At 40.6% G+C, this 25137-nt stretch overlaps 1 protein-coding gene across 1 annotated transcript in view; it reads right to left on the bottom strand.

Moving 5' to 3' along the window:
- Window positions 1-25137, bottom strand: part of UTRN (utrophin) — a 408114-nt gene that overhangs the window by 278494 nt on the left and 104483 nt on the right. The window contains exons 14-23 of the mRNA XM_075707799.1: window positions 23999-24106; window positions 23239-23418; window positions 21749-21918; window positions 19280-19403; window positions 17472-17559; window positions 14680-14915; window positions 14228-14408; window positions 11283-11428; window positions 8290-8502; window positions 294-407 (exon numbers count right to left, since the gene is read on the bottom strand). Coding sequence (XP_075563914.1) covers window positions 294-407; window positions 8290-8502; window positions 11283-11428; window positions 14228-14408; window positions 14680-14915; window positions 17472-17559; window positions 19280-19403; window positions 21749-21918; window positions 23239-23418; window positions 23999-24106 — 1560 coding nt within the window. The remainder of the gene's footprint in view (window positions 1-293; window positions 408-8289; window positions 8503-11282; window positions 11429-14227; window positions 14409-14679; window positions 14916-17471; window positions 17560-19279; window positions 19404-21748; window positions 21919-23238; window positions 23419-23998; window positions 24107-25137) is intronic.

Raw genomic sequence — 25137 nt, 5'->3', positions numbered from 1 at the left:
GTTCAATTCCCTTATCACAAAATTGGGAAAAATATATAAACATTTTCAGAGGAAATAATGTCAACTTGTAGATGAGTACTTGTAAATATGGCGAAGACCTTCGAAAAGTACAAAGTGTTATGGCTACACACAAGAAACCAATTAAAATGTGCCCTGAAGAAAGATAAGACAATTTTTCCGACAGGCTTTATGGAATATGCCAGGGACAATATTTAATAATACACACAAAATAATAAAGAAGAGATGCTAGTCATTATTTATTTCAAAAGATTCCTTAAAAGCACAAAACTCACTGTGCACTGGCCAAGTTGTCTTTGAAGTCCTTCAGTATCTCCTTGAACAGCCTTTTCTGTCATTAAGAAGTCTTTCACACCGTCCATCCACTTCTGAACGACTTTTAAATCAGCCTAAATCAAATACAGTAATGAAGAGTTGATAATACTGTGATGAAGAAAGTATGGCTGTTGCATTTCAGCTTCTAGCAGTGTCAAAAATACATTCTGCAAGCTGCTAGCATTGCCTTGGTTTTGAATCAGACCACCTTTGGTTTAATTTTTGGGTTGGTTTGTTTGGTCGTGTCCCTCCGACCCCCTACAATTTCTCTGTTCTCAGACTTATAAGAGAATTCAGTTCACAATAGTGATATTCTCCCATCCATGCCACAGCATGGTTTGATTGAGGCTGTGCTGCTCCAGGCTATCACACAGAAACATGGGATCAAATAAGGAGGCAAGCACGGCTTCAAAAATTATGTGGTTACCCTTCACATGAAGGACCTGGCTGAAGGCTGGGAATAGCATTTTTCTGAGAACAGAAATCATGTATGACTGCGTTCACCACACTCATTCGAGAGACATACTGCACTCCAAGAAAAATAGAGGGCCCTATAGAAGTATACGTAGGGAGAAGAGGATGGAGTAGTGCTAAACATACTTGACAGGTAGAAGCTATGCTGGGAAAGCCATTCGTCTTACAGAGAAACACAGGCATAAAAGGAAAATACCACAGAGGATTAGACTAACCACTAAAAAAAAAAAAAATCTAGCTGTTTGAGGCTAATAGCAGCTACTGTACTCACTAGAGCAATGCGCAGGGAAAAAGTAAATACCTACAAAATTTGAGGGTTATCTGACCTAACATTTAGCAGTTGCCTTATATCCATGATGAGGCAGGTGGGGAGAGGGACAGGAGGGTTGTCATCTCCTTCCCATGCAATTGTGGATGTTCCCAGTCACCCTTACAAACAAAACCATCACGAACTTAGAGCACGGAGAAAGTTTTTCCTTGTCCTGGTTCAACTGAGTTATATGATTGCCATTTTTTAATAATATAGTTGGACTTTCTTTAATCAACATTTTTTTACTGTTTGGTTGGGTTTTTTAATAGATGGCATCTTTTCATTCTGGCACAATCATCATCACAGAGCACTGTTATTGAGAAGCCGAGTCAAAGCTCATCAGCTTCACCTTCTACTCTGCATGTCACCAAGGAGGAAAGCACACACTTTGTTTCCTTAAAAACCTTGCAATAACAGTTCTTTCAAGATCAATGTGTTACACACTGCTTCTCAAAAAATGTCTGCACTAATGAAAACCCGTTAGACTAAGATCATGTTTATTTTTAGGCCAATGCTACCATTAGAGGTCGAAGTCATGACATTTTCTTCATTCCTTTTCCATTTTGGGGGAATTTCCTGCAGCTGATTAGCCTGAAAATCATTTTCCAAAAAACAGACCCCAGGAGGCCTAACAGTGAACCATGGCTTAATGTAAAAAAATACATATTTATAAAGGCTGCCATTTGACAAGGCATTTTAGCATATACCTAATTTAGCTTGCTTACAGTAAGCTACTTATATAAGAAGTAGCTGAAGTGAATTAAATGGGATTACTCACAAAGTTAGGCACACATTTAAATAACTTGCTGAATCACAAGCCAAGCCTACAGAAGTTTAATGAAGTAAATGCTCCTGCACTGCACAGGCAAATAATTACCAATGGTCAAATACCCAGTGTAGACTGTTGATGTACAAGAGCTCACAATTTTTAGACACAAACTAGAACACTGGATCGGTTTCTAAAATCTATCCCAGGCAGAAACAAAGATCAAATGTGCTGAATTTTAACTTGTTCTCTCCTAGAAAAACCACATGATGTACAGCCATGCAGTAGATGAAAAAATAGAAGAACTGAAGGTGATACATTATCAAAGACACATCAAGCCACGCATTATTAGAGGTATGATAACAGAGAATACAACATACAGAAATGTTCTTCTAGAAAATACAAGATGCAAAAACGATAAAATGAGGCTTGTCTACTTTTCCTGTCACATGACTATTACAGACAGTCTCACAGTAAAACACAGATCATTTCACTAATGCACGTGTTGTCAGCTTGGGGGAGCCTCTGTCACATCTCAAATCACAGAAGGGCCACCTGAGCAGCTGGACTCACAGGCAGATCTGCCACTGACTTGCTCATCAGACTAACAAGGACATTTGAAGCAGTGTTCACTTGTCTGCTCACTGTTAAAATGAGAATACTTACGTTCAGTTTCTTTTCAAAAACCTAAATGTAAGGAGTGCTGTTTTGGGAAACACCAGTTTTTAAAGGTGAACTGGGGAAAAAAAACCAACCACCACCATTAAAAATAAATCAACACTTGTGTGTAGTTGCATATGACCACACGTTCTCCAAAGGTTGCCATCCACTTGCTCCTTTTTTTGTTTTTTCCTCACCCACTTTTCTTTTTTTTTTTTCCTTTAATAGCCAGATGCTTCATCTCCACTCTTAACCAAGGAGATACTGCCCAGCCATTCTCCAAATTAATTTTGTGTCTCTGGTTATCACATCTCCAGTACCGGCCCGTTCAGTGTCTGCACCAGGACCATGTATCCAGTCTCCTGCATCAATCTTTCTTGCAGTGCAAGTTCTATCCTGACCTGTCCAATGCCACCCACAACATTTTTATTCAACTTGCTCCACATTCTCATTTTTATTCATACAGTGCTAGACTACAAAAATCTCTGCAGAGATTAGTACCACTCCTTCAAAAGGAAAAAATCAGAGAATATAAATACATGACTGTCCATCCACTGACAGCTTTATGAAACATTTAGAAAACACAGGAACCATGTACTTAAAAGTTCGGTTCATGAGAAAACACCCCCACTGTAAGCCCCATATTTCTACAGATAGCACCACTACATATTTCTTCCATTTTCAACTATTTAATAATTACTTCCATTGTTTCTTCTGCTTTAATTTCTTTTTCAGCTTCTGTACTTCTTTTTAAGGTAACAGGAAAGTTTTTAACATCTCATTCAGGACAGAATTCTGTTCTCAGATCTATACAGCAGCACACAGCTTCAATGCTCTGCTCTCCATAGCTCTTCAAAACTCCCACAGGCATAAAAATCCACATCTTTCATCCATGGTGGTACCAACATCACTTTGGACAGCTGTGGAGAACAGGGCACTTCACCTTTGACTGAAAAAACTGAATAATTGATTACTAAATAAAAACCTGCCGTGTTAATACTGCACATGTGTACCCTACTTTCAGCGAAACATGAGACAGAATGTCAGTTTTCAGGAGCCATTCTTCACCCAGTTACAGCTGTGATTTAGGAAAGTAAGTACATGCACAGACCACTCAAATGAACATGATTCAAGTGCAGAAGAAGAGTTCTGCACTTACAAGAAATTAAGAGAGAAAAAAATGCTAAAACTGATGAGATAAGTAGGTCTTGCTCAGTGTAGCTACAGATAATCAAGTCAACTGGAAAGCTGCAATCATTTGAAGAACAAGACTGATAGAAAGTTGTTGCACAAAGGACACTGAGGCAGGCTTACATGCAGACTACTTATTCTGTCATGCTAAATAACTAATAAGTGTAACCAGAAAGAGAGGGAAGGGAAGAGAATGAGACATGGTGGGATATTGTACATTTAGGTCAAAGTCAGGAGAAAAATTATTGAGGAGATGGTCACTGGAAAGTAATCACCAAAGGCTTGGCTAAGCCTTAGAAGTTAATTTGTTTTAGGCTCCTGTACAAGCCAGCTCACTTTGTGCAGTCAGCTCCTGCTGACCAGCAGCATCAGCTCTTCCACAGCTCCACATCATCCCACAGGCTGCTGCAAGTAGCTACGGAAGGATGGGTTTGAAGGCACCAGACTGAAAGCAGAAACTCTTTCAAATGTAGGTGCACAAGTACACATATTCCTGAACATGTTTTTTTAAGGGGTTGGGGGGGGAACGACACACGACAGCTTTTATCTTTATGCTTCAGGTAATACAGCCTAACAGTATTACACAGAAGTGTTATTTAAAAAAAATACACATTTTCCCTCTGAAAACCTGGAATGCCTCCTCCTATTTATAAGTTGGTTCATGGCTTCCATTTATAAGTTCACTAGCCTAGACTGGACTACCATACCTATGGTATTCATACACACACGTCCCACACACACACTGCTAGGAGCAAATAATTAGTGAATAACACTTTACAAGCAGGAGCAAGTTTTTCCCTCCAGCCTTTTTCCCCAAGTAAAACTTTTCATGGGAGCATGGGTGTGCACTCTGCTCTTAATTGTCATTTAGTTACAATCTGTTACCACCACTATGACTTCTTCCAGGTTTGTGGTTTGGTCCCTACCCCCCCCCCCCAAAAAAAACCCACAACAAAAAAAAACCACAGAGGCTTTTACTACTTCTGAAACATAATCAGCAACGGCTTGTCCAACTTTCACTGCAACATTATGCTAGTCAATTAGAATCACAGAATCATAGAATGCTTTGGGTTTGAAGGGACCTTTAGAGGTCATCTAGCCCAACCCCTCTGCAATGAGCAGGGAATTACATGGCCTTACTAATATAAATTTCAGTTTAAACATGTGTCTATACTTAAGTAGTCATTAAAGATCCAGTCCGGCTTAAAATATAAAACAATCCCCAAAGCCACTTAGTCTGAAGTTTGAATCGACTATCAAATAAAAGAACAGTTTTCTGCTTCAGAGGGAGAAGAGAGCAAAATTGAAAGAAACTTTTGGGGAAAAGTGGTAGCATGGCACCAATGTTCTGAAGAGGGTGCATGCAGCAAGTTGCTTATGTTTATAAATTGTGTGATACATACTCTGTTAAATGGAAAAGAATGTAAATAATTCCACAAATTAAAATATGTTTAATGCATGTGAAAATACAGATTTCTGTTAGCTAATGCACATGTGCATTCATCCCAAGAGACAGAGAATCTCTAAAAGCACCTTCTGGCTTTTTATAGTTTAAAATGTAATATGAAAATAATATGAAACGTATTTAAAGTCTAGTTAAACATTACTCTTGGAAAAAAAAAGGGCACTATATTTGGGCTTTTATACTGCTCTAATCAGCTTATACTTTTCAAACTGATACTGAAAAATGGTTAGTGCCTACTTAACTTTTGAGTCACAATAATATTGCTATGGGCTAAATCACGATATATTTATTTTTCATTATTTTTTCCCTCTCCCCAGAGGAATATAAATGGCCTAGAGAAGGGACTTAAAGCAAACACAAAGAAACGCATCTAACCAGTAAATACTGAGTCAACCTCGGCTAAGTTATTTAAGCACTTATCTCTCCCCTCTTTATCAATGGGTTAAACATCTAAATACCCTTTAAATACCCTTGCTTTTAATCCCTTCATTTTTAAAGCATTGGGATTTTCTGTTATGCAGGATTTCGTTTGTGTGTGTGTATTTAAAAAAAAAAATCTACATATGTATGTAAGAGTGCCGATTAATCTTAATTCTTTAAGTCTCCTTCCTGACATTCAGAGGCCATCTGCTGGAACTGGAAAACTCGCTATACCTAAACATTTTCTTTATTTCATTTTTTAACAGGCTGTACTAATTCTTTATTACTGTTGACAGAAAACCCACCTGAAGGAGCAGGTTTTCTGTAGCAGGTATGGAATTTCAATTTTAGATGTCAAACTAGTAAGGCATTGGGCACCTGACACCAACCACAAGAGAGGGCAGTCAGCCACTGGTGGGATCAAGCCTTCAACAGCACAGCTGACATACCCTTGACTTCAGCATAACTTTTGCTTCTGGTATTGAAAGAGGTGGAATGCTAATTTTAAATGAAAAGTAATTCTATTAGAAGATAAAATAATAGAGAGAGAGAATAACTGAGAGCCAAGGAGAACCTCCATCCTCTGCTGGATGCGGGAGGGAACATTGTCACCGAGGACAAGGAAAAGGCTGAGGTGCTTAATGCCTTCTTTGCCTCTGTCTTTAATAGCCAGACCAGTTATCCCCAGGGTTTTCAGCCCCCTGAGCTGGCAGACAGGGACAGGGAGCAGAATGGAGCCCCCATAATCCAGGAGGAAGCAGTTAACGACCTGCTATGTCACCTGGGCACTCACAAGTCTATGGGGCCAGATGGGATCCACCCAAGAGTACTGAGGGAGCTGGCGGAGGAGCTTGCCAAGCCACTCTCCATTATCTATCAGCAGTCCTGGTTAACAGGGGAAGTGCCTGATGACTGGAGGCTTGCCAATGTGACACCCATCTACAAGAAGGGCTGGAAGGAGGACCCGGGGAACTACAGGCCTGTCAGCCTGACCTCGGTGCCAGGAAAGATTATGGAGCAGTTCATATTGAGTGAACTCAACAGGCAAGTGCAGGCCAACCAGGGGATTGGGCCCAACCAGCATGGGTTCATGAAAGGCAGGTCCTGCTTGACCAACCTGATCTCCTTCTATGACCTGGTGGATGAAGGAAAGGCTGTGGACATCATCTACCTGAACTTCAGCAAAGCCTTTGACATAGTCTCCCACAGAATTCTCCTTGGGAAGCTGGCAGCTCATGGCTTGGAATGGCGTACTCTTCACTGGGTAAAAAATTGGCTGGGTGGCCGAGCCCAGAGAGTTGTGGTGAATGGAGTTAAGTCCAGTTGGTGGCCGGTCATGAGCGGTGTTCCCCAGGGCTCTGTTTTGGGGGCAGTCTTTAATATCTTTATCGATGATCTGGATAAGGGGATTGAGTGCACCCTCAGTAAGTTTGCAGATGACACCAAACTGTGTGGGAGTGTCGATCTGCTGGAGGGTAGGATGGCCCTGCAGGGACCTGGACAGGCTGGACTGATGGGCCTAGGCCAATTGTATGAGGTTTAACAAGGCCAAGTGTCGGGTCCTGCACTTGGGTCACAACAACCCCATGCAACTCTACAGGCTTGGGGAAGAGTGGCTGGAAAGCTGCCTGGCAGAAAAGGACCTGGGGGTGTTGATAGACAGCCAGCTGAACATGAGCCAGCAGTGTGCCCAGGTGGCCAAGAAGGCCAACAGCATCCTGGCTTGTATCAGGAATAGTGTGGCCAGCAGGAGCAGGGAGGTGATTGTGCCCCTGTACTTGGCACTGGTGAAGTCACACTTCGAATACTGTGTCCAGTTTTGGGCCCCTCAATACAAGAAAGACACTGAGGTGCTGGAGCGTGTTCAGAGAAGGGCAACAAGGCTGGTGAAGGGTCTGGAGCACAGGCCTTATGAGGAGCGGCTGAGGGAACTGGTGGGATCCAACTGTTTAGTCTGGAGAAGAGGAGGCTGAGGGGAGACCTTATCGCTCTCTACAACTACCTGAAAGGAGGTTGTAGTGAGGTGAGTGTTGGTCTCTTCTCCCAAGTAGTTAGCGATAGGACAAGAGGAAATGGCCTCAAGTTGCACCAGAGGAAGTTTAGATTGGATATTAGGAAACATTTCTTCATGGAAAGAGTGGTCAAGCATTACAGCAGGCTGCCCAGAGAGGTGCTGCAGTCACCATCCCTGGAAGCGTTCAAAAAAACAGGTAGATGTGGCACTTTGGGACATGGTTTAGTAGGCATGGTGGTGTTGGGTTGATGATTGGAATGATGATCTTAGAGGTCCCTTCGAATCTTCATGATTCCTAGTTTTTACGTCCATTATAAATAATCCAGCCACCAAGCCAGGAAACATGAAATTGCTACTCTACCTTTAATTGGTTTAGTGGTGGACTTGGTAACATTAGGTTAATAGTTGGACTGGATGATCTTAAAGGTCTTTTCCAACCTAAACGATTCTATGATTCTATGATATCCTGGGTGTGTTAAAAGTCCTCTGCTACCCTGCTGCAAATACACCACATATGCTTCCAGCCTCTGCCAGACTAGCAGCCCATCAGCATTTCACTTCTCAATGAGTTATTATCTAGACTCCTGCAGGAACACAGGGAAAGAAAGGGCTCTGAAACATCTGAATTATGTAACAAAAGAATGCTTTCATTTTACCTCAAATACTCTCAACTTGGATGTAATTTCCTCCAGTAGTTTAACATCTTTGCAAATCTTGAGCTTTAACTTGTCCCAGTGTCCCTGCACATGCTTGAACTCTTGCATGTAGACCTTTTTTATATCCAAAGAAGCATGTTTCTCCAAAGCCTTTGTTTCTTCAGCAAGTTTATCTACCCTGGACTTCTGGGCTTCCAGTGTCTCACAAACCGTCTACAATGGAAAGAAAAAAAAAAAAGAAAAAAGAAAAAATATATGTAAAATATGCCTGCTTCCAGTATTAGCCATACAACAGGTACACACTGAACATGCAAGTGCAAGTACACCAAAGGTTTTGCTGTGCAGAGCACAGATTCAGTGATGACTGATATTCCAGTTACTGCAGTTATTGCAGCAGAGATGTCCAAACAACCTTTTAAGCAGCAAAACCTTCAGCTGCTCTACTGGTGCAGTAGCAGAGATTACAGAATGGGTGGTAAAGCTTGGCCACATAGCTAAACGCACCCAGGCACCTACGCCTCTCCTGTGCTGTGCAGTACTGGCACTCAAGTTAGCAAAGCAATGGCTACACTACACTGCATTGTAGACATACCAGGACCTCAGTGTTTTCATCGTCTCCACAAATATATATATTTTTTTAAAAAAGAAAACAAACAATAAAGCCCACACAAACAGGCTGAGTGTGTCCTTCCAAGTTTTGTAAAGTAAAATTATTATAACATCTAGCTACAATAAAAGCTCTGAATACTTCAGTTTTGAAAGCTACTCTTCCAGCTGAAATACAGGGAGGATACAATCTGGATATATTCACTATGACATTGCTGATATGAAGAGTCACTTGAGCTGAAATAGCTAATTTCCTAATATTAAGGTAAAATAACAGCTGAAGATATAAGCCAAGACATGAAAAATGCCGCCACTTCATTAAACTGGTCATTTTGGTTATCTTGCTTAAAATTGTTTTTTTGAGAGAAATTTGGAATGAACACATGAAACCATTACTAATTTCATTAATTTAACTTTGTTAGTATATACATGTAATATGCACATGGGATGTGTGTGCATGTATTTTACTGTATTTTACTGAGGAAAAATCTTCTTTTCGGTATGTGTATGTTCCTGTAAATACAAAGTAAAATTGAGAAATAAACAGGATAAAGTGTACCATTTCCTCTAATAACTAACAGGTAGTGAGGTAGCAATGAGACTGGGAAGAGGATATACGTTTCTGCAAACAAGAGCTTTCTGTGCGGTGGGCTGCAGACCGAGTCAATCCCTTCCTCAGGTCTATGCCTGAAGCACTTCTCAGTGCCTGCTACAGTGCAGAAGAAGGAGCTGGACAATCCCAGGTCCACAAGCAGCTCATCATCTACGGTTTGTTCCCATCTCCCATCACACTCTTTAAAGCTCCTACACTGGCATGGTATGTCCTTTCAGGTTAATTAGTCTCTGAAGAAAAGGGGGAGGAGGGATTTGGGCAGAAGTACAAAAAGACAGGCCTCCAAAGACTAAATGCCATTGCAGTTCAGCCAGCATATGGACCAGAAAAAATCTCTGCCAACTTTAAACAATACTGAGGCAACATTAAAAGAGAAAACCAAAGAACTTGGAACTTGTTTTAATCTGGTGGTTCAAAAAAACAAAGCACTAATACCCCTGTTTACTGGTCTTTTAAAAATACCTAGTTGCTCCCTCTCTGCTGAATAGAGAAGCATAGAAAGACAGACACAGCCTCTCCCCACCCAGCAACTGGAGTTCAAGGGCTCCTCCAGAGTTACCTGCAGCCCTCTCATGTCACCACACAGGGAAAAATACAGGTTCCTGAATTAAGCATGATTCCAAAAAAGCAGTGGGGGACAGTGGAGGGGGCAGGAATTATTTGTCTATGGTTTTTTAAAAGAAAACAAAACAAAACCCCCAAAAACCCAAGTAGTGGAGATGCATGACTCTCTCCCCTCTCACTCCAGCCCTGTCCCAGTAACCAGTATTTACAAGGCAACTGTCATCCATAGATTTTCTTTATGTAGCCTTTATAGGCTCATCATAGGAAACAAAATATCATTTCTCCTGGACTAAATTTGTGCATCAATTACCTTTATGGCTTGCAAGCACTGTTTCCCTTTGAAAGGCAATTTGGAGGCCACAGGACTACACTTACTCCTTCCGAACAGGCGAGCAGGATGAAACGGGATGGATTTGTTGACCAGCTGAAGCTCAGGGACAGTTTAAGCAGGCAGGCACCCCACGTCTGGCCAGGCTACACCCAGTGCTCGAAGGAGAGCGTTACAGGCCTGCACACCACAGCCTCACCGGGAGGGCAGAGGCAGGGTCAGGGAGCCCAAACAGCCGCAGGGGAGGGACACGGCCCCCCAGGACAGCAGGCCCGAGCAGGCCGGGCACGGGCACGGCTGCCGGGTGGCTGCGGTGCAGCTCAGGCAGGGAGAACGGAAAAGCAGCTCCCAAGGGAGGGAAGGGCAGGCCCTGGCTCCCGGCTTTCCTCACACCTGTGCTCAGCGGCAAAGGAGCAGACATTGGGTCGGGTCACCAAACCCGATCCAACCAAGCTCCTAGGAGGGAAATGCTCCCAGGGCTCCTCAGCACGAGAGAGACATGGGCACACTGGAGAGAGCCCGAGGAAGCGGCCAAGGTGGTCTGAGGCGCTGCAGCACTTCAGAGGAGATCCCTCAGAGCCTCCTCTTCCCGCCGCCAAGCAGTCCCAGCTCTCTTGGCCTCACCTCCTGGCACAGGCAGCAAGAGAAGCTGTGAAGTCTGCAGGCTCAGATACCCAGCCCTCGCCCGGACACGTCCCTCAGCGCCTGTGGCGACCCAGCTTCCAGCACGCAGTCCCCAGAGGCCGCTTCCGCACACCGCTCCCTGACCAGCTTCCCTCCGAGTAGCGTTTTGGTTACCCGACTGACAACAAGGCAGGAGAAAGGAGGGCGAGAGTAGCAGAGTAAGAACTCCCTCGCTTCGGCGCAAAGGTTAAGAGTTACCTTTGCCTGCTGCAGGGCCCTCTCAACCTTACTGGGGTCGCTCAGCCCACTGACGATGGACTGCTGCTTGCGCTCCAGCTCGCTCAGCGTGTCCTTCAGCCGCTGCAGGGAGTCCACGTAGTCCTGGCTCGGCTGGCTTTCTGCCTCTGGTATCGTTTAAAAGAGCAATGGAACAAAATACAAGGCAAGGAAATAGACACGAGACCCAAATTATAAGAGATGTGAACGTAATCAGAGTTATCAGAATCATTTAGAAACAAGAAATCATGTGAGATATACTTGTACACTGAATCCTCCTGAGACCTTCCAAGAGCTAAAAAACTCTCCAGCTGATGGCAATGTTTTTTCCTTAAAAAGAATATGAAATATATATAATATATAAATAGGTATTATATAGAATATAATAATAAATATACGATTAAAATACCCCCCCCCCCCCAAAAAAAATAAAAACCCCAATCCCATTTTTAGAGTTTTCTTATACACTTAATCACCTAAATCTCTTGGGGTGGGCAGGGCAGTGGAATCAATAGTACTTCTGTTTTTGCATGCCTAAATCCCCACAATTTAGTATTTTTCATTTTAAAAAGTTTTAGACAGAGCTACTATTTATATGCAGACACACAGATAGCTACTATATACAGAATATAAAGTATAGCAAATATAATAGCTATATATTACATATAAAGACACAGATAGCTACTATATACAGAATATAAAGTATAGCAAATATAATAGCTATATATTACATATAAAGTTAAATACACACACTATAGTAACTATGTAAGCTAGTATTTTATATATAAACACACATACATAAAATATATATTAGTGTAGAAGTAGAGTATGGGGTTTGGGTTTGGTTTTTTTTTTTTTCATTTTTATATAACTACACACATACACACAAATATATATAAAACCAGCAGCTTTCAGCCTGTTGCCAGATCAGAGACATTATCTGGGAAGACTGAAAAGATAATTAAGGTTTAGATGGAGTATCTGCTTGCAATCTTTGACTGCATCTTGGATTTTGCACGAGCCAGCCCTCTGTGGAATCCCAGGCAGGAGGCAGCACCTCACTCTGGCATTTCAGAATGAAAACGTCAAATTTAGAAAACTGCAGCAAACAGGATTTTGGTTGTAAGACCCGTACTGTGGTATGCACATTCTCTGGCCTTGGATTCCTAAGCAATTTCATCACTGCCACAAGCGAAAGTTAATCTAAGCCTTGTTCTGACTCACCAGGTAGCTTTTCAACAGCTTACTGTCAGAACTGTCACACCATTTATAACTAAGGAATGAGTCAACATTTCTAGAGAGAATCGGTTATCTAGCTTCCGCTTCTCAAAAAGCCAGGATCAATTTAGGGGGGACAGGGAGGAATTCAGTAAAAAGCAAATAGGTGCATTGTCACTAAACTACAGCAAATCCTGAAGGAGAAGAAAATAGTTAAAATAGTCTCCCATTGACACAAAAATTAAGTCACAATTCCCATAAAAAATGCCCGTAGAGATGGAGCTGAGTACCACTCTATCAGGGAATTTTCAGAGGCTCAAAGAAGAGCCGTGAAAGGAGCTGGACTTCTGTCAGTCAAAGCCTGCCAAGTTCACACATGCTCAAGCGCCACCACCAGTTGTTTCTCCCTGTTATATGGCTCTGAAGTTCTTAAATTAAATTAAAACTATGCTGTAAATAAACAACTGAAACCTTCAACTGACATTTCCCTCTGCTCTTTAGCAATACACAATCTGCAGAGAAATTATCATTCAAAAAATATAAAAAATACAAATTTAACATATTATGATATACAAGGTGTTTTCACCGAGTAATAACTGGTTCAAATATACTAATAACCCCTCAAGTGACGTGTGGCATGAAAATATAAGGAGTATTTTTGTCACATCATGTAATAATTACCAAAATACACAATACCAATAAAATTATTCAAAAGTACATGAACTCAGAACAGTCATAAAATAATCATTCCTCACAGTAAGAATGCAAGCACACCCTGTAATTTGAGCATGGCAGACAGGTATGTTATTCGTACAGTTTTCTGCCTGGATATAATCAAACCATGCAGGTCTTGTGCAACACATTATATAGATGGCCTAACAATTTAGTAATTGAGCCTATTTTTATCACACACAGAATAAAGTGTTAATGCTCTTCCATTTGGGGCTGGTAGCAAAACGCTTCCTTGAATTCCTCAAACAAAACGAAAACTAAGGAAAACGAATCTTCTTATACATCTGTGCTCTTGCTATTCAGCTGTAAAATATTAACAGAGCTACATATTTTGTGCACTACATTTAAAATCCTTTAGAAGCCAGCATGACTGGTTTGAATGCTCATAATGAAATTTTTAACGCAACAAAAACCCAAGTAGAAAGTGCCTGAAAAGCAAGCCAGATTCCAAATCCCTTCAAAGATGAAGTTTCCAAAAGGAATTATGTATGACTAATGTGCTCAAAGCTGTGAAAAAGAATAAATTTCACATGCACACTTCAGTTTTACAAGGTTCTCTTAATCTTCCATTTTTCATTTCTAGTATTATTATTTATTTCTGTAAGTGCCAGAGACATACAGCTTTTCAAACTGTAATTATCCACCTTAAATATGTTTTGCTAATTCCTTAAATGTAGTTTCAGGAATGTTGCATTCTTGCATAATCTCTTTTAACACCATGGAACGATATATTTTGTAGCGTGCACAGAGGAGGTAATAAAAATATTCTCTCAGGTGAATAAAAAGATTTTGTCAGCCTGACCCAAAGCCTCCCGAATCAGTAGGAAAACTCTACCAGAATTCAGTGAGTTTTCAATCGGCTCAAAGCAACAAAAAACATCAGAACACAAGTATCAGGAGGGCTTATGTTAAGAAAAAAAAAATATGGTTGGGTGGGGTTTTTTTTTGGTTTGTTTTTTGTTTTTTTTTTTTTTTACCTTTCTTCAGCCGCTGGTGACATTCCTCTAGTTTCTGACGAGTCGACTTGAAGTGATCAAGAAAACCATTCAAGCTCTCCTGAATGAAGTTTGGAGGCATGGGCTGAGAGGTGAGTGACTTGCAGGTGGCTTTCAGGTGTTCCAGCCGTGAACTCAGACTTACAAGATGAGTTAACTCCCGCTGTGAAAGATTAAAACCAAAACCAAATCTCACACTTGCCTTGATAACACAAAGATTTTAGTAAGCTATTGCAGCACAGCTCCTCCACATTACTAGGGCAACAACGTTAAAGTTCTCCTGTTACACAGGTACCAAAATTTTCCAGTCAAATCTGGCACCCTGGATGCCTCAAATTTTGAGTTACCTTATTACTGACTAGGCTAAACTCCTGTGGGGTATCCTGTGCTCCTAACAGCTTCCAATCAAAATTAACAAGTTTTGCCAGGCTTACCTGACATAAGTCTTTCAGGACTGCTGAGGGCTGGGATGCTGAAGAAGCGTCATTTTTAAGCCAGCTATCCTTCTCAATTACAGTCTTCTCAAGCTCGCTCATTTCCTTAAAGTAAGCATTTATATCTTCCTGGTACTTTATCTTTCTGGCCACTTCTTCCAGAAGTTGAACCACATCTTTCCACCCTGACAATATTTTCTCCATCACACTTTTTATATCCACTGCAGAAAGTCCCTCTAAAAAGATTATATAAATTATTGTTAGATTAACTGCAACACATTTTGATTAACAGGCATTTAACCTTTCCTCTCTTCGGATATAGGCACACATTTGCCTTAACATGTAAAAAGCTTTGATTCCAAGTCCACTATCCATAAAACTGTACTTATTACTAACAGTGCTTCAGTTTTTTATTTCCACATTAATAGTAAAATGAAGAGTGAGATATTGCAGCTCCGTTCTTTCCCTTTGATAACATTCAAATTTATAACGATGAGTTGACTCTTGACTATCATGACTCTCTTCACCATCATGATTTGTGTCTAAATGTTGATATGTAGATTTTATTAAAATAAGCTTCATTTAAGTAGGCTTCCGATGAATTTGTCTTTCTAAATGATTCTAGACTCCACAAAGAAGAAGGAAAGCAGCAAATTGGACGGCAGCAATAAATGCATTGAAAATGTAGATGGAAGTCCTGTCGGTCTGGGAGAGAGAGGGAGCAATGGCTAACAATGCCACATTGCATGCAGACAAGATTAATAACTAGGTAATATGAATAGCTACAAAAGCAACACGACAAAACACAAGGTTATTCTGCACTCACAGTGACTACATAAAGCACTTGCTACACCATCTTTTTGACAAATCAATGCATTACTTGAGGATGCAGCAGCAGAAGCGAACAGACCTCCCACCCATTCCTTGTTCTTTTATTTCCTCAAGTGCCAGAAGTAATTGACAATTTTGCTATATATGAAGAAATTCCAGTGCAACGTGCATTCAGCAGTACTTTTTTGCCATTGTAAGTTTCTGATGCAGATTCTCTTTCAAGGTACCACCTTCTTTTGATAACGCATATTGGGGTCACTTGAACTTAACAGTTCTGTCATTTCAATCAGGGTGTAAGGAGGAGGTTCAGAGGGGTCTGTTGGCTGCACTGCTTTAGCACAAGTGGAGCCCAGGTCTAGGGCAGCCAGCCAGCTTCTGCAAGGGCACTTGAAGGTTCCGCTCCATAGATCCTCCCTGTGCTTCACACACTGGCCACACACTTGGCACACCTGCAATATGGAAGCACACCAGCTGCAACCAGCCACCTAAGAGGAGCATGCACACAATGATCAGTCACTGCCTGCACACACCCCAAGACAGAAATGGATGTATACACGTGCATGCCAGTGCTGTGCATTATTCCACACAGGTGTAGCTGGGCCCAGTTTTGGAGACACGGGCTGTCATTCTAAGCGGGACAAAACATACTAGCAGACCCTAACAAAGCCATGGGCTGTAGATTGGCTATTTCCTACTGATCGCAAACCTTAAGATGGCAAACAATTAGGAAGCAATTTCTGTATCTTATTTTTTGCTTCTACAAAACCAGTTTTTGAACTACGCATTGCTCGTTATGATCAACAGATACTGGTTTTGCAGCCATGACCTATCAGAGCTGGACAGGTTTATAAAAGAGAGAGAGAGGGAGGGAGGGAGGGAGGGAGAGAGGGAAGGAGGGAAGATCTCTATCCAGGTTTGAAGACAACGAACAGCTGCAAGTTTTTATAACCCCAACCCCAGGTCAAATCATTGGCTTCCAGCCATCAGCTTCAGGGCAATGGCACCCACTGTAAAAAGCTTCAGCTGTAGTAGGCAGGGAGGGGAGGACTGGAGATGTTTAGCAGACTGGGGCATCCGGGCAAAGGGGCTGGGTGGCAAAAAATGTGACAATTGGGAAATTCAATGAAAATCAGCATTTTCCAAAAGGGATGCTGGTCAGTATGCAGGACAGTGACACCACCCTTTCACCTGTCAAAATGCTACCAGTCATAGCAACTTCACCAGAAGCTAAGTGCATAGCAGATCTAAAAGACTGTCTCCAGATGATATGAACAGCTCTTACGTAGAAAGTCACATTTCACTGATGGAGTTTTGTCATATTATGAAACAAGACTTTGGCAAGGTTTAAAGATTCAACTTTCACTGACGTTAATTATAAGTTTCCAGGGATAAGTGTTTTAATTGACAATCAATCATTATCTCAAGCATGTAGGCTTCTCTCTTGCCTTTGAGCCATAAATTGTGACTGTATCATCAAAACACACTGCCAGTTTTTATTCATAGTTTTCTCTATTTCTGTAAAGAGAGATATACACACATTTATCAAGCCTAAATTTGGTTTCAAAATTTCCACTTCTTTAAGGCAGTTATATTTTAAAATTTTATATTTAATATCTCCACACAATTTAAAATTAAACCAACTCCTTCCCCCAAAAGCATGTTACTGCCGTTTCAAGAAATTATTTCTATTTCAATAAAAATAACCCTTAAAAGGTTGCAACTGAACACACACACATTAAGCAAAGAATATTAATATTGCTTTTCTATAAGCTGTGATAGAAACAAAACACATATCAATAACTAGTAACAGTAACAATGACCAGTGTCTCTGAAGAAAAGAAAATGGAGGGAGAGGGAAGGAATATGTTGCAATGCCTAACCGGAGATAGCATATCTCAGTATTATTTCCCAGCTACCCATCTGATTAAATCACAAAACAGAAAAACCTTCAAGCTGCTTACCCTTTCCCATTTGATCCAAAAGAATATGTCCACTTCGTTTCAGTTCATCTAACTTTTGGCTTTTTTCAACCTTTTCTTTTTCTATCACCTACAAAGTGAACCCCAAAAGAACACAGTTTCAGAGAGGGTCATTTTTCTTGACTTCCCTCCCAACCCCTTGGTAACACGTATTTTCCCACTACTACCCAAAACACATTCCATTTTTCTTGGATACAGCAACTTCTAAGATGCATGTTAGCACCGTTTGTTCAGAAAACAAATGCAAAAGGAGTTAGTTCTCACAAGTACCAGACAAGCAAAAGACTAGTACACCACCACCAGGAATAAAATATTGTTAAAAGGGTTAACAATCCTGCTGTGTGAAATCAGATACTGGGACACCAGCTAAAACAAGTCACCTGTGATCAAAAATTGTAATTATTTAATCGGAATCAGTGGAGAAAAGACCTTTTTTAAATAGTCCCTTTGCCTCTACAGTGTCTGCTGAGGTTTCCAGTAGAAGGGAAAAACCACCTGTTCCCTAGAAGTCCAGCTAGCAAGAACTACAGCATACTAGTAATCCACTCTCATAAGCTCTAGTGCTTCACTCTCCGTCATAAAGAAATGGTGAGGGAGATCCTACGCGACTACCAAGACATTTAAAGAAACAAGTTCCTCCCTCAAGTCATACATATTGCTGAATGTTCCTGTGCAAGCCAAGAGCTAGAATACATCCACAGAGGAAAGATGAGTTCCACAAGGCCACAACTTCAATACCCTCTGCGATTACAACAAAGCACCTCCAAATTAAAGTCTTTTTGAAACTAATGTCCAAGGACTCTGGTTTAGACTTGCTCCAGTAAATTCAGAAGAAGCATGCATTCATTTGTACCGTTGGGAAGAACACTGTCCTACCCACTTAGAGCCCAATCATTTAAAAACAGTGCTGTTCATGGGAACCTGGTGTTCGTCTTGGAGCCTATTTTATAAAGGACTACAAACATTCATAAAGATCTATAAATAAATTATTGGGAGGGTTGTTTTGGGTTTTATTTCCAACAGTACTGCCATTCCAAACATTCCTACTGGCACCGTTTTGCACTACAGCACTGAGAAGGAGGCTCCTTATAAATATTTTTAAGTATTGTCTTTGATTTCAAAAGCAGGTTCAGGTCCTGCTAAAGCTCCAGTAAGCCTTCATTAACAAAACATGCTCAGGACCAAAAGAGGCAAGAATACATTCCTGAAACAGAAGGAATAGAAGATAAAATGTTTATTTCATGGCTCCCACAGGATCCTGTAAAATTATGTATTCTGTCTTTCATGTCAGTAATACCATACATGAGTTGTAACTATCAGGTTTTCTTCAAAATTAATAGAGCAAACAGCAATGTGTCCTAACTTTATTAAAAACAGACCACTTTGGACCCTGGGCGGTATAGTGTGTGCAGAGTGTCACAGCATGATTCAAGGGGTCTCTGAGCAGCCCACTGGCCCATCTCTGCCAAAACTATAAAAGTGGTGTCAGTCAAGTCCATCTCCAACTGTGAAACATGAAGTCAAAATATGCTGCTTAGTGGAAAAGATACTAATCCTGAGGAGACATCAGTCATACATGTTTTTAAAATTTCCTGTGGACTGGGCAACCCAACATCAGAAGTTTGTGTCCAGCTGGTCAGAGATCTCCACATACGTCCAGATCTGAAACTATTTAACTAAAGGACTTAATCCCCACGAAGCATGCAGATCAGCCCACACCTCCAGCTGACAGCCAGCTTAGAGACAAAATATACTATTTCAGCGGAACACTCTCTATCTCCCCATTTTACCTTCAACTTTTCTTTCATGTTTGAAGTCTCCCTCATCTTCTTGTACTCTTTGATGTCTGTGGCCTGAATGGCGGATTTTGATTTTGAAATCCAGTTCAAGAGCTCAGCACTTTCAGCCTCAAACCTGGTTTAAAAGGGCAGAATTTTTTTTTTTTTTTTGGTCATTTTTCCTTATTCAGTCACTCTGTCTTTAAAAAAAAGAAGTTTTAAAGTTCAGCACATTACTCAATTCCAAAACAGCAAGGCTGCACACAAGAGTCATGTTTCTCATATTACTACTTACAGGCGGTAGGACAGACACAGACTTTCAAAAACCTGCCATAGTAAAATTTATGTCCATGGTATTAGCCTTTGGGAACAAATTGAGAATGCATGGTACAATTTATTTCTTAATTTTTTTTTTTTACACATATCTTCATGCAGACTATTACTGTTTCTTTTAATACGTCACAGAATATATATCTCTCAATGCTGAGTATTTTGAAAGTAATAAACTAAACCTCAGGAACCAGACAGTTCTAGATTTCGTAAAAGTCTGCAACTATTTAGTCTGAAGAAAAAGCTAGCAGCTTACGCACTCATGGCAGTGACAGTGGACAAACCTTTTTGAACGCTTGGCTGACTAAAGATTAGCTTATAGCTTTATATTTTTGGCTACAGTTGGACACGTCTATACTAACATAACTTTCTTATGCCTAAAACCTCTAAGCTACAACCCACCACGACCAAAAGACAAACAAACAAAAAAACACCAACCCCCCAAAAAAACCTCCCAAATTAACCACTACTGTACAGAACTTGAGAGAAGGATAGATATACTATACAGACGACAGTTATTTATTACAATTATACTACTTAACACAGTGGAAATCCTAACATGGAATAACAGCCTACCAACAAACGCAGAAGTCACTGTTAGTCACTCAAAGTTTTCATTGGAAAGCCTGCAAAATTCTAGTTACTGGCCATTTGTTGGTTTCAACATAAGTAATTGGGATCAGGCAAAAGCATCAGAAAGTTTAACCTATTTTAACTGACTCTGTCCTTAATACAGTTTTAACTCCAGGAAAAAAGGCAAAGGATCAAATCACTTTTGCTTTCAAAGTCTAAAATAGTTTCTACAACTCAAGAGACACACACAGAGAAGGGACAGATGGGTTGTCAACTGCGTTACTGCCCTGGGACACCCGCATGCACACCCCACTCCCAGCAGGGCTCAGAGGATCAGACCAGGGTCCTCAAGAGGGTTTGGACAAGTTCCCCACCCCTTCAAACCTCCATTCCTCCTCCAGAAAAATGAAGAGAACAACTCTTCTTCACTGTGCGAACACACATCACCTAGCACAGCAACTCCCTGCTCTTGATGCAGCCCTCTGTCCTCTCCCTAGATGACCTACCAAAGGTTTAAACTAGCAACACCTCAAAGAAATGAGCATTTTCTCAGGAACGCACAAAAAGCAGAATGATGAGTATACAGAATTTACTTTCTTAATTTATCTTGAAACAACCTCTTTAGTTTTAGGTATGCTATTTAATAAAGGCACTGCAACATGTTATTAAATACTGTTTAGCCTAGAGAAGAGAAAGTTCGGGGGAGACCTTACAGCAGCCTTCCAATAGTTAAAGAGGGCCTACAGGAGAGATGGGGAGGGGCTCTTTATCAGGGAGTATAGTGATAGGATGAGAAGTAATGGTTTTAAACTGAAAGAGTATAGATTCAGATTAGATATTAGGAAGGAGTTCTTTACTGTGAGGGTGGTGAGACACTGGAACAGGTTGCCCAGAGAAGCTGTGGATGCCCCATCCCTGGCAGTGTTCAAGGCCAGGGTGGACAGGGCTCTGAGAAACCCAATCTAGTCGAAGGTGTCCCTGCCCATGGCAGGGGGGTTGGAACTAGGTGATCTTTAAGGTCCCTTCCAACCTAAGCCATTCTATGATTCTATACATGCAAATCAGTCAGCCACTCGAGATACACTTGTGAAAGGAGACATCACTGCAATATTGTGCTTATTACTAAATACCAGGGAGATGGAATAGGTTTCTGAGCCTTTTTTGTGCAGTTTCTCCCATTTCTCCTATATATTTTATGGCGATTAGAAATAAATAATAAATAAATCAAAATACTTGGCACTTTCACATTTCTTAACCAAAGGTGAGAAGATGTTTTTCCGCAAGAAAGTAAATATAATTAATTCTATCCTTCAGCAAAAGAACTGAGGTACAAAGGACTGAAGACTTGCTTTTTTGAGAAACAAAACACCCTCATTTCCCTTTGAAATTAATGGAAGCTGCAGGCTTTCTGTTGCTCTGAAAACAAGGCTGTACTTAACGTTTCCTTCCCACCCCACAAACCCAACCTCAACTTAAGTATTCCTCACTTGCCTAAAAGAAGAAGCAGAAGTCAAGACCAAGAGACATGAGTCTGTGTAGTACCTAGTGAGCAAGGAAAAATGGCAATGACATACTTACTTTTTCTTTGCTCCACTGTCCCCTGGGATTTGCCTTTTCTTTGGGGGTGGTGGTGGGGGCAACTCCTGTCTGGATTGTTTAACTACTACCTGTTCCTTCAATGGTGTTGTTTCTGCAGCAGTCTTCTGTGAAACCTGTGACATCCCTACGCTTCCTACAGCTTGAGTTACCTATACAAAATAATTTAGCAAAAGGGTTAAATGCATTTCTAACACAAACTGAATTGCTTTCGCTTAGTTCCTTTTATTCATCAGTCATAAAAGCCCATTCATTCACTCCTATAAATGACCACATCTAGCCATCATGAAGCACCTTTATCATAGATGCGCTCCAGAGAAAAACTTCATTATTCTCATTTTACAGATGCAAACCACACATCAAAATTCTCAGTTCAACTAGAATTTCATGCCAGTCCAAGTGAACTAAAATCAACAAAATAAGCATTATATCTATTTTCTTTTAGAATTGCTTGGTTCACAGAAAGAACCAAGGTCCTTCGGGTTTATTAACACAGATTTCTGTATTTTATACTCACACCCCATAAAACCAAGCCTAGATCTCAGAAAGAGCTAATACACAGTGGATTTGACCTAAAAACTCACTTAAGTCAACAGAAACCTTCCACACTTTTTAACGGGTTATAAAATAAGTCCTGTGGGAATCAACCTGTAAGTTCTAAGTATGTGCTTGATATTTAGGGGGAGCAAAAAGATGAAGACAGGATTTGGCACTCTCCAGTGCTTTGACTCAAACGCAAGAACAAATTAAAGCCACATGGCTGAAATGAACCTCTACTCAGACTGTACAATTCATTCACTATACACTAAATGGATCATGAATCAGTGCTACAGCCTTCACCATAATAACATTTTAATACCATAAAAAAGGGACATATGAGTCATAAAACTGTCAAACAAAGTTCTCACAGAAGCCAATTGGAGTTCTGTCTAAATAAAAACATTACCAAGCACTCAAAATACTAAAATAAACATTTAACAATCCAGCTTGGCTATCATCGTTACATAGCAAACAAACAACTACTCTATTTTCAACAGATGAGAAATCATACTCACAGAGCATAAATGCTTGTATGACTCCCATTTATTTATCTATTCTGGGTTTTGGGTTTTGTCTCTGTTTTCTTTTAGTATCAGATTTAATCCAGTCCCAGCACTCTTATAATGTTTAAAGGCATTTGCATTGATTGATAATACATGGCAAGCCTGCTTTACTCATCAGAAAAATGAAGCTTAATCTGTGTGAGAAAGGAGTAATAGTACTAGTCAGGTTAACAACTTGGGGTTTTGAAGACCAAAACACGAAGACAGCTTTGGCAGCAGATAAAGTCAGCCCCACGTGAAAGAGCACTCACCTACCTCTCTAGCCTGATGCCAAGAACTCGCCTGGGCAATTTTGCTGAGAGTATCAATGAGGTTTGCATACATACAGACATCTAAACAACTAACAAGTAAGAAAGCCTTGCTAAGTACCTGGTTAGAGTAATCCTCTAGCTTCTGAACCAAACTGTCCCACCTCTGAGTTAGTTCTTCTTGATCCTGATCGATTTTACTGGATGCTCTGCCATTCCCAAGGATCTGGGCCACATCCTGACCTAGCTCATTCAGCTGGTCTAGTGTTTGCCGTTTCATACCCATGTCCTCTTTCAAAATCTGAAGTTAAAAGAAAACATTAAAAAACAACATCAAGTATTCTGCCACCCCTTAGCTTTTAATTCCGAGGCGGAGGGCAAGAGAAACGTACTACCTGAGCCAGATGCATCATAGGTTTCAAAACAGTTCTCTCGTACAACAAAGCACAGACACTCTTAAAAAGAGCACATCCCTGAAACAGCTCCTAGAGCAGTCAGCAGTATCTCTTGAGTGACAGCTACAAACAATTAGTTCAGGTACAAGCCGCACCAATGTATTAAAGAAAAAAAAAAAAAGAAAAAAAAAACCACAAACCACAAACCCACACTTTGGAAAACACAGCTGACTGGTGGCCTGCAATAAACTCCAAACCCTGTCAAAAACCCAGGATAGCTGTTTCAAAGTTTGGCACGCCAACCTGGAATGGCCATGAAGTTGTACACATTTTTTAAATTCAAATGAAATAATCTGGCAAGGAGAGAATATTGTCCTGGCTTCCAAAGTATCATGCATTCACAGCTCCTACTGGGGTCAAACTGGTAATTTGCCATTCATTTAGTCTATGAGACATGACAGGATAGAGCAGGAGAGCGATACTCACTGCTAGTTTTCGAACATTCACACTCAGGTCTGTTTGATCTTTGAAGTTGCTTGTCTGGACCTTACTCAAAGCCTCTTCTTTCTCAGTTAACCAAGCTTTCAATAAGCACTGCAGATCATAAGAAAAATAGCACAAGAAAATACCAAGTTTGTCAAACAGCTATTGACAATTCTTTCTTTAAGATCTTTGCATTCAAAGCACAGTTCTGTAGTCTTTATATGCAGGAATTTCAGTTGGCATTAACAAAAATAGTACATACACAAAAGGGGACAAAAAAATATCAGATCAGGGAACGAAGTAATACTTTCCAGCACAATTTCAACAAAACCATTTCTCAATGTATCAGAGTGCACACCCTGAAGTTATTTATAGCAACCAGATATCCACCATAAAGCTGATGTAGGACTCACATTAGAATTAAATATATCAAAATATATGCTTCTTTTCATTCTCCACCCTTCTTTCTCTGTGATTCAAAATGAGCCATTACAAACATTTTCTCACAGAAGCTACAACACTGATAATTCAGAGCTCTTTTAATCCAGGCAGTCAGTCAAAGACTCGGATAATAATTAGTCACCTCCCTGCTTACTGTACCTACTTTCAGTTGCAAAATAATTTCAGCAAATACTGTCTCATTAACTGCTGAAAGCTGGAATGGATCTTGGACTTCTTCCACTTTTTTCTAGGAAACCAGTACTGGGTCTCACTTCTCTTCAGTCACACAAGCACTCCTATGGAAACTCCAGCAATAACTGCCACGAAGTATCAGGAAGGATTTTATACATTTTATATTACGCTGCAACATATTGCTGCTGCTGCACAGCCATCTCCATAGACTAGAATACCCAGCACTCTTATCAAGCAGTTGCATAGCCACTGGTGTACTGCTACTCCTCTGTCTTAAGAAAAATTAAAAAATAATAAAAAAAAAAAAGATACAGCAAGGCAGACCTTTTTGTTCTTTGAACAACACACTTCACAACAGCCACTAGGCTCCTCAGTCTAGCTGTATATTTTTGGCATTGTCCCAGAACTGACTACAGCAACTTTTGGGCCAAAGGGATAAGGCAGTTTACATTGCCAATGTAAACCAATATGCAAAATGTACAAACAGCAAATATGATGGCAGTGGAAAT

This window comes from Pelecanus crispus, chromosome 3 (genome assembly GCF_030463565.1).
Source record: "Pelecanus crispus isolate bPelCri1 chromosome 3, bPelCri1.pri, whole genome shotgun sequence".
NCBI classification, from domain to species: Eukaryota; Metazoa; Chordata; class Aves; order Pelecaniformes; family Pelecanidae; genus Pelecanus; species Pelecanus crispus.
Note: the sequence above shows the minus strand (reverse complement) of the source record. Positions and strands in the feature narration are given on the sequence as shown.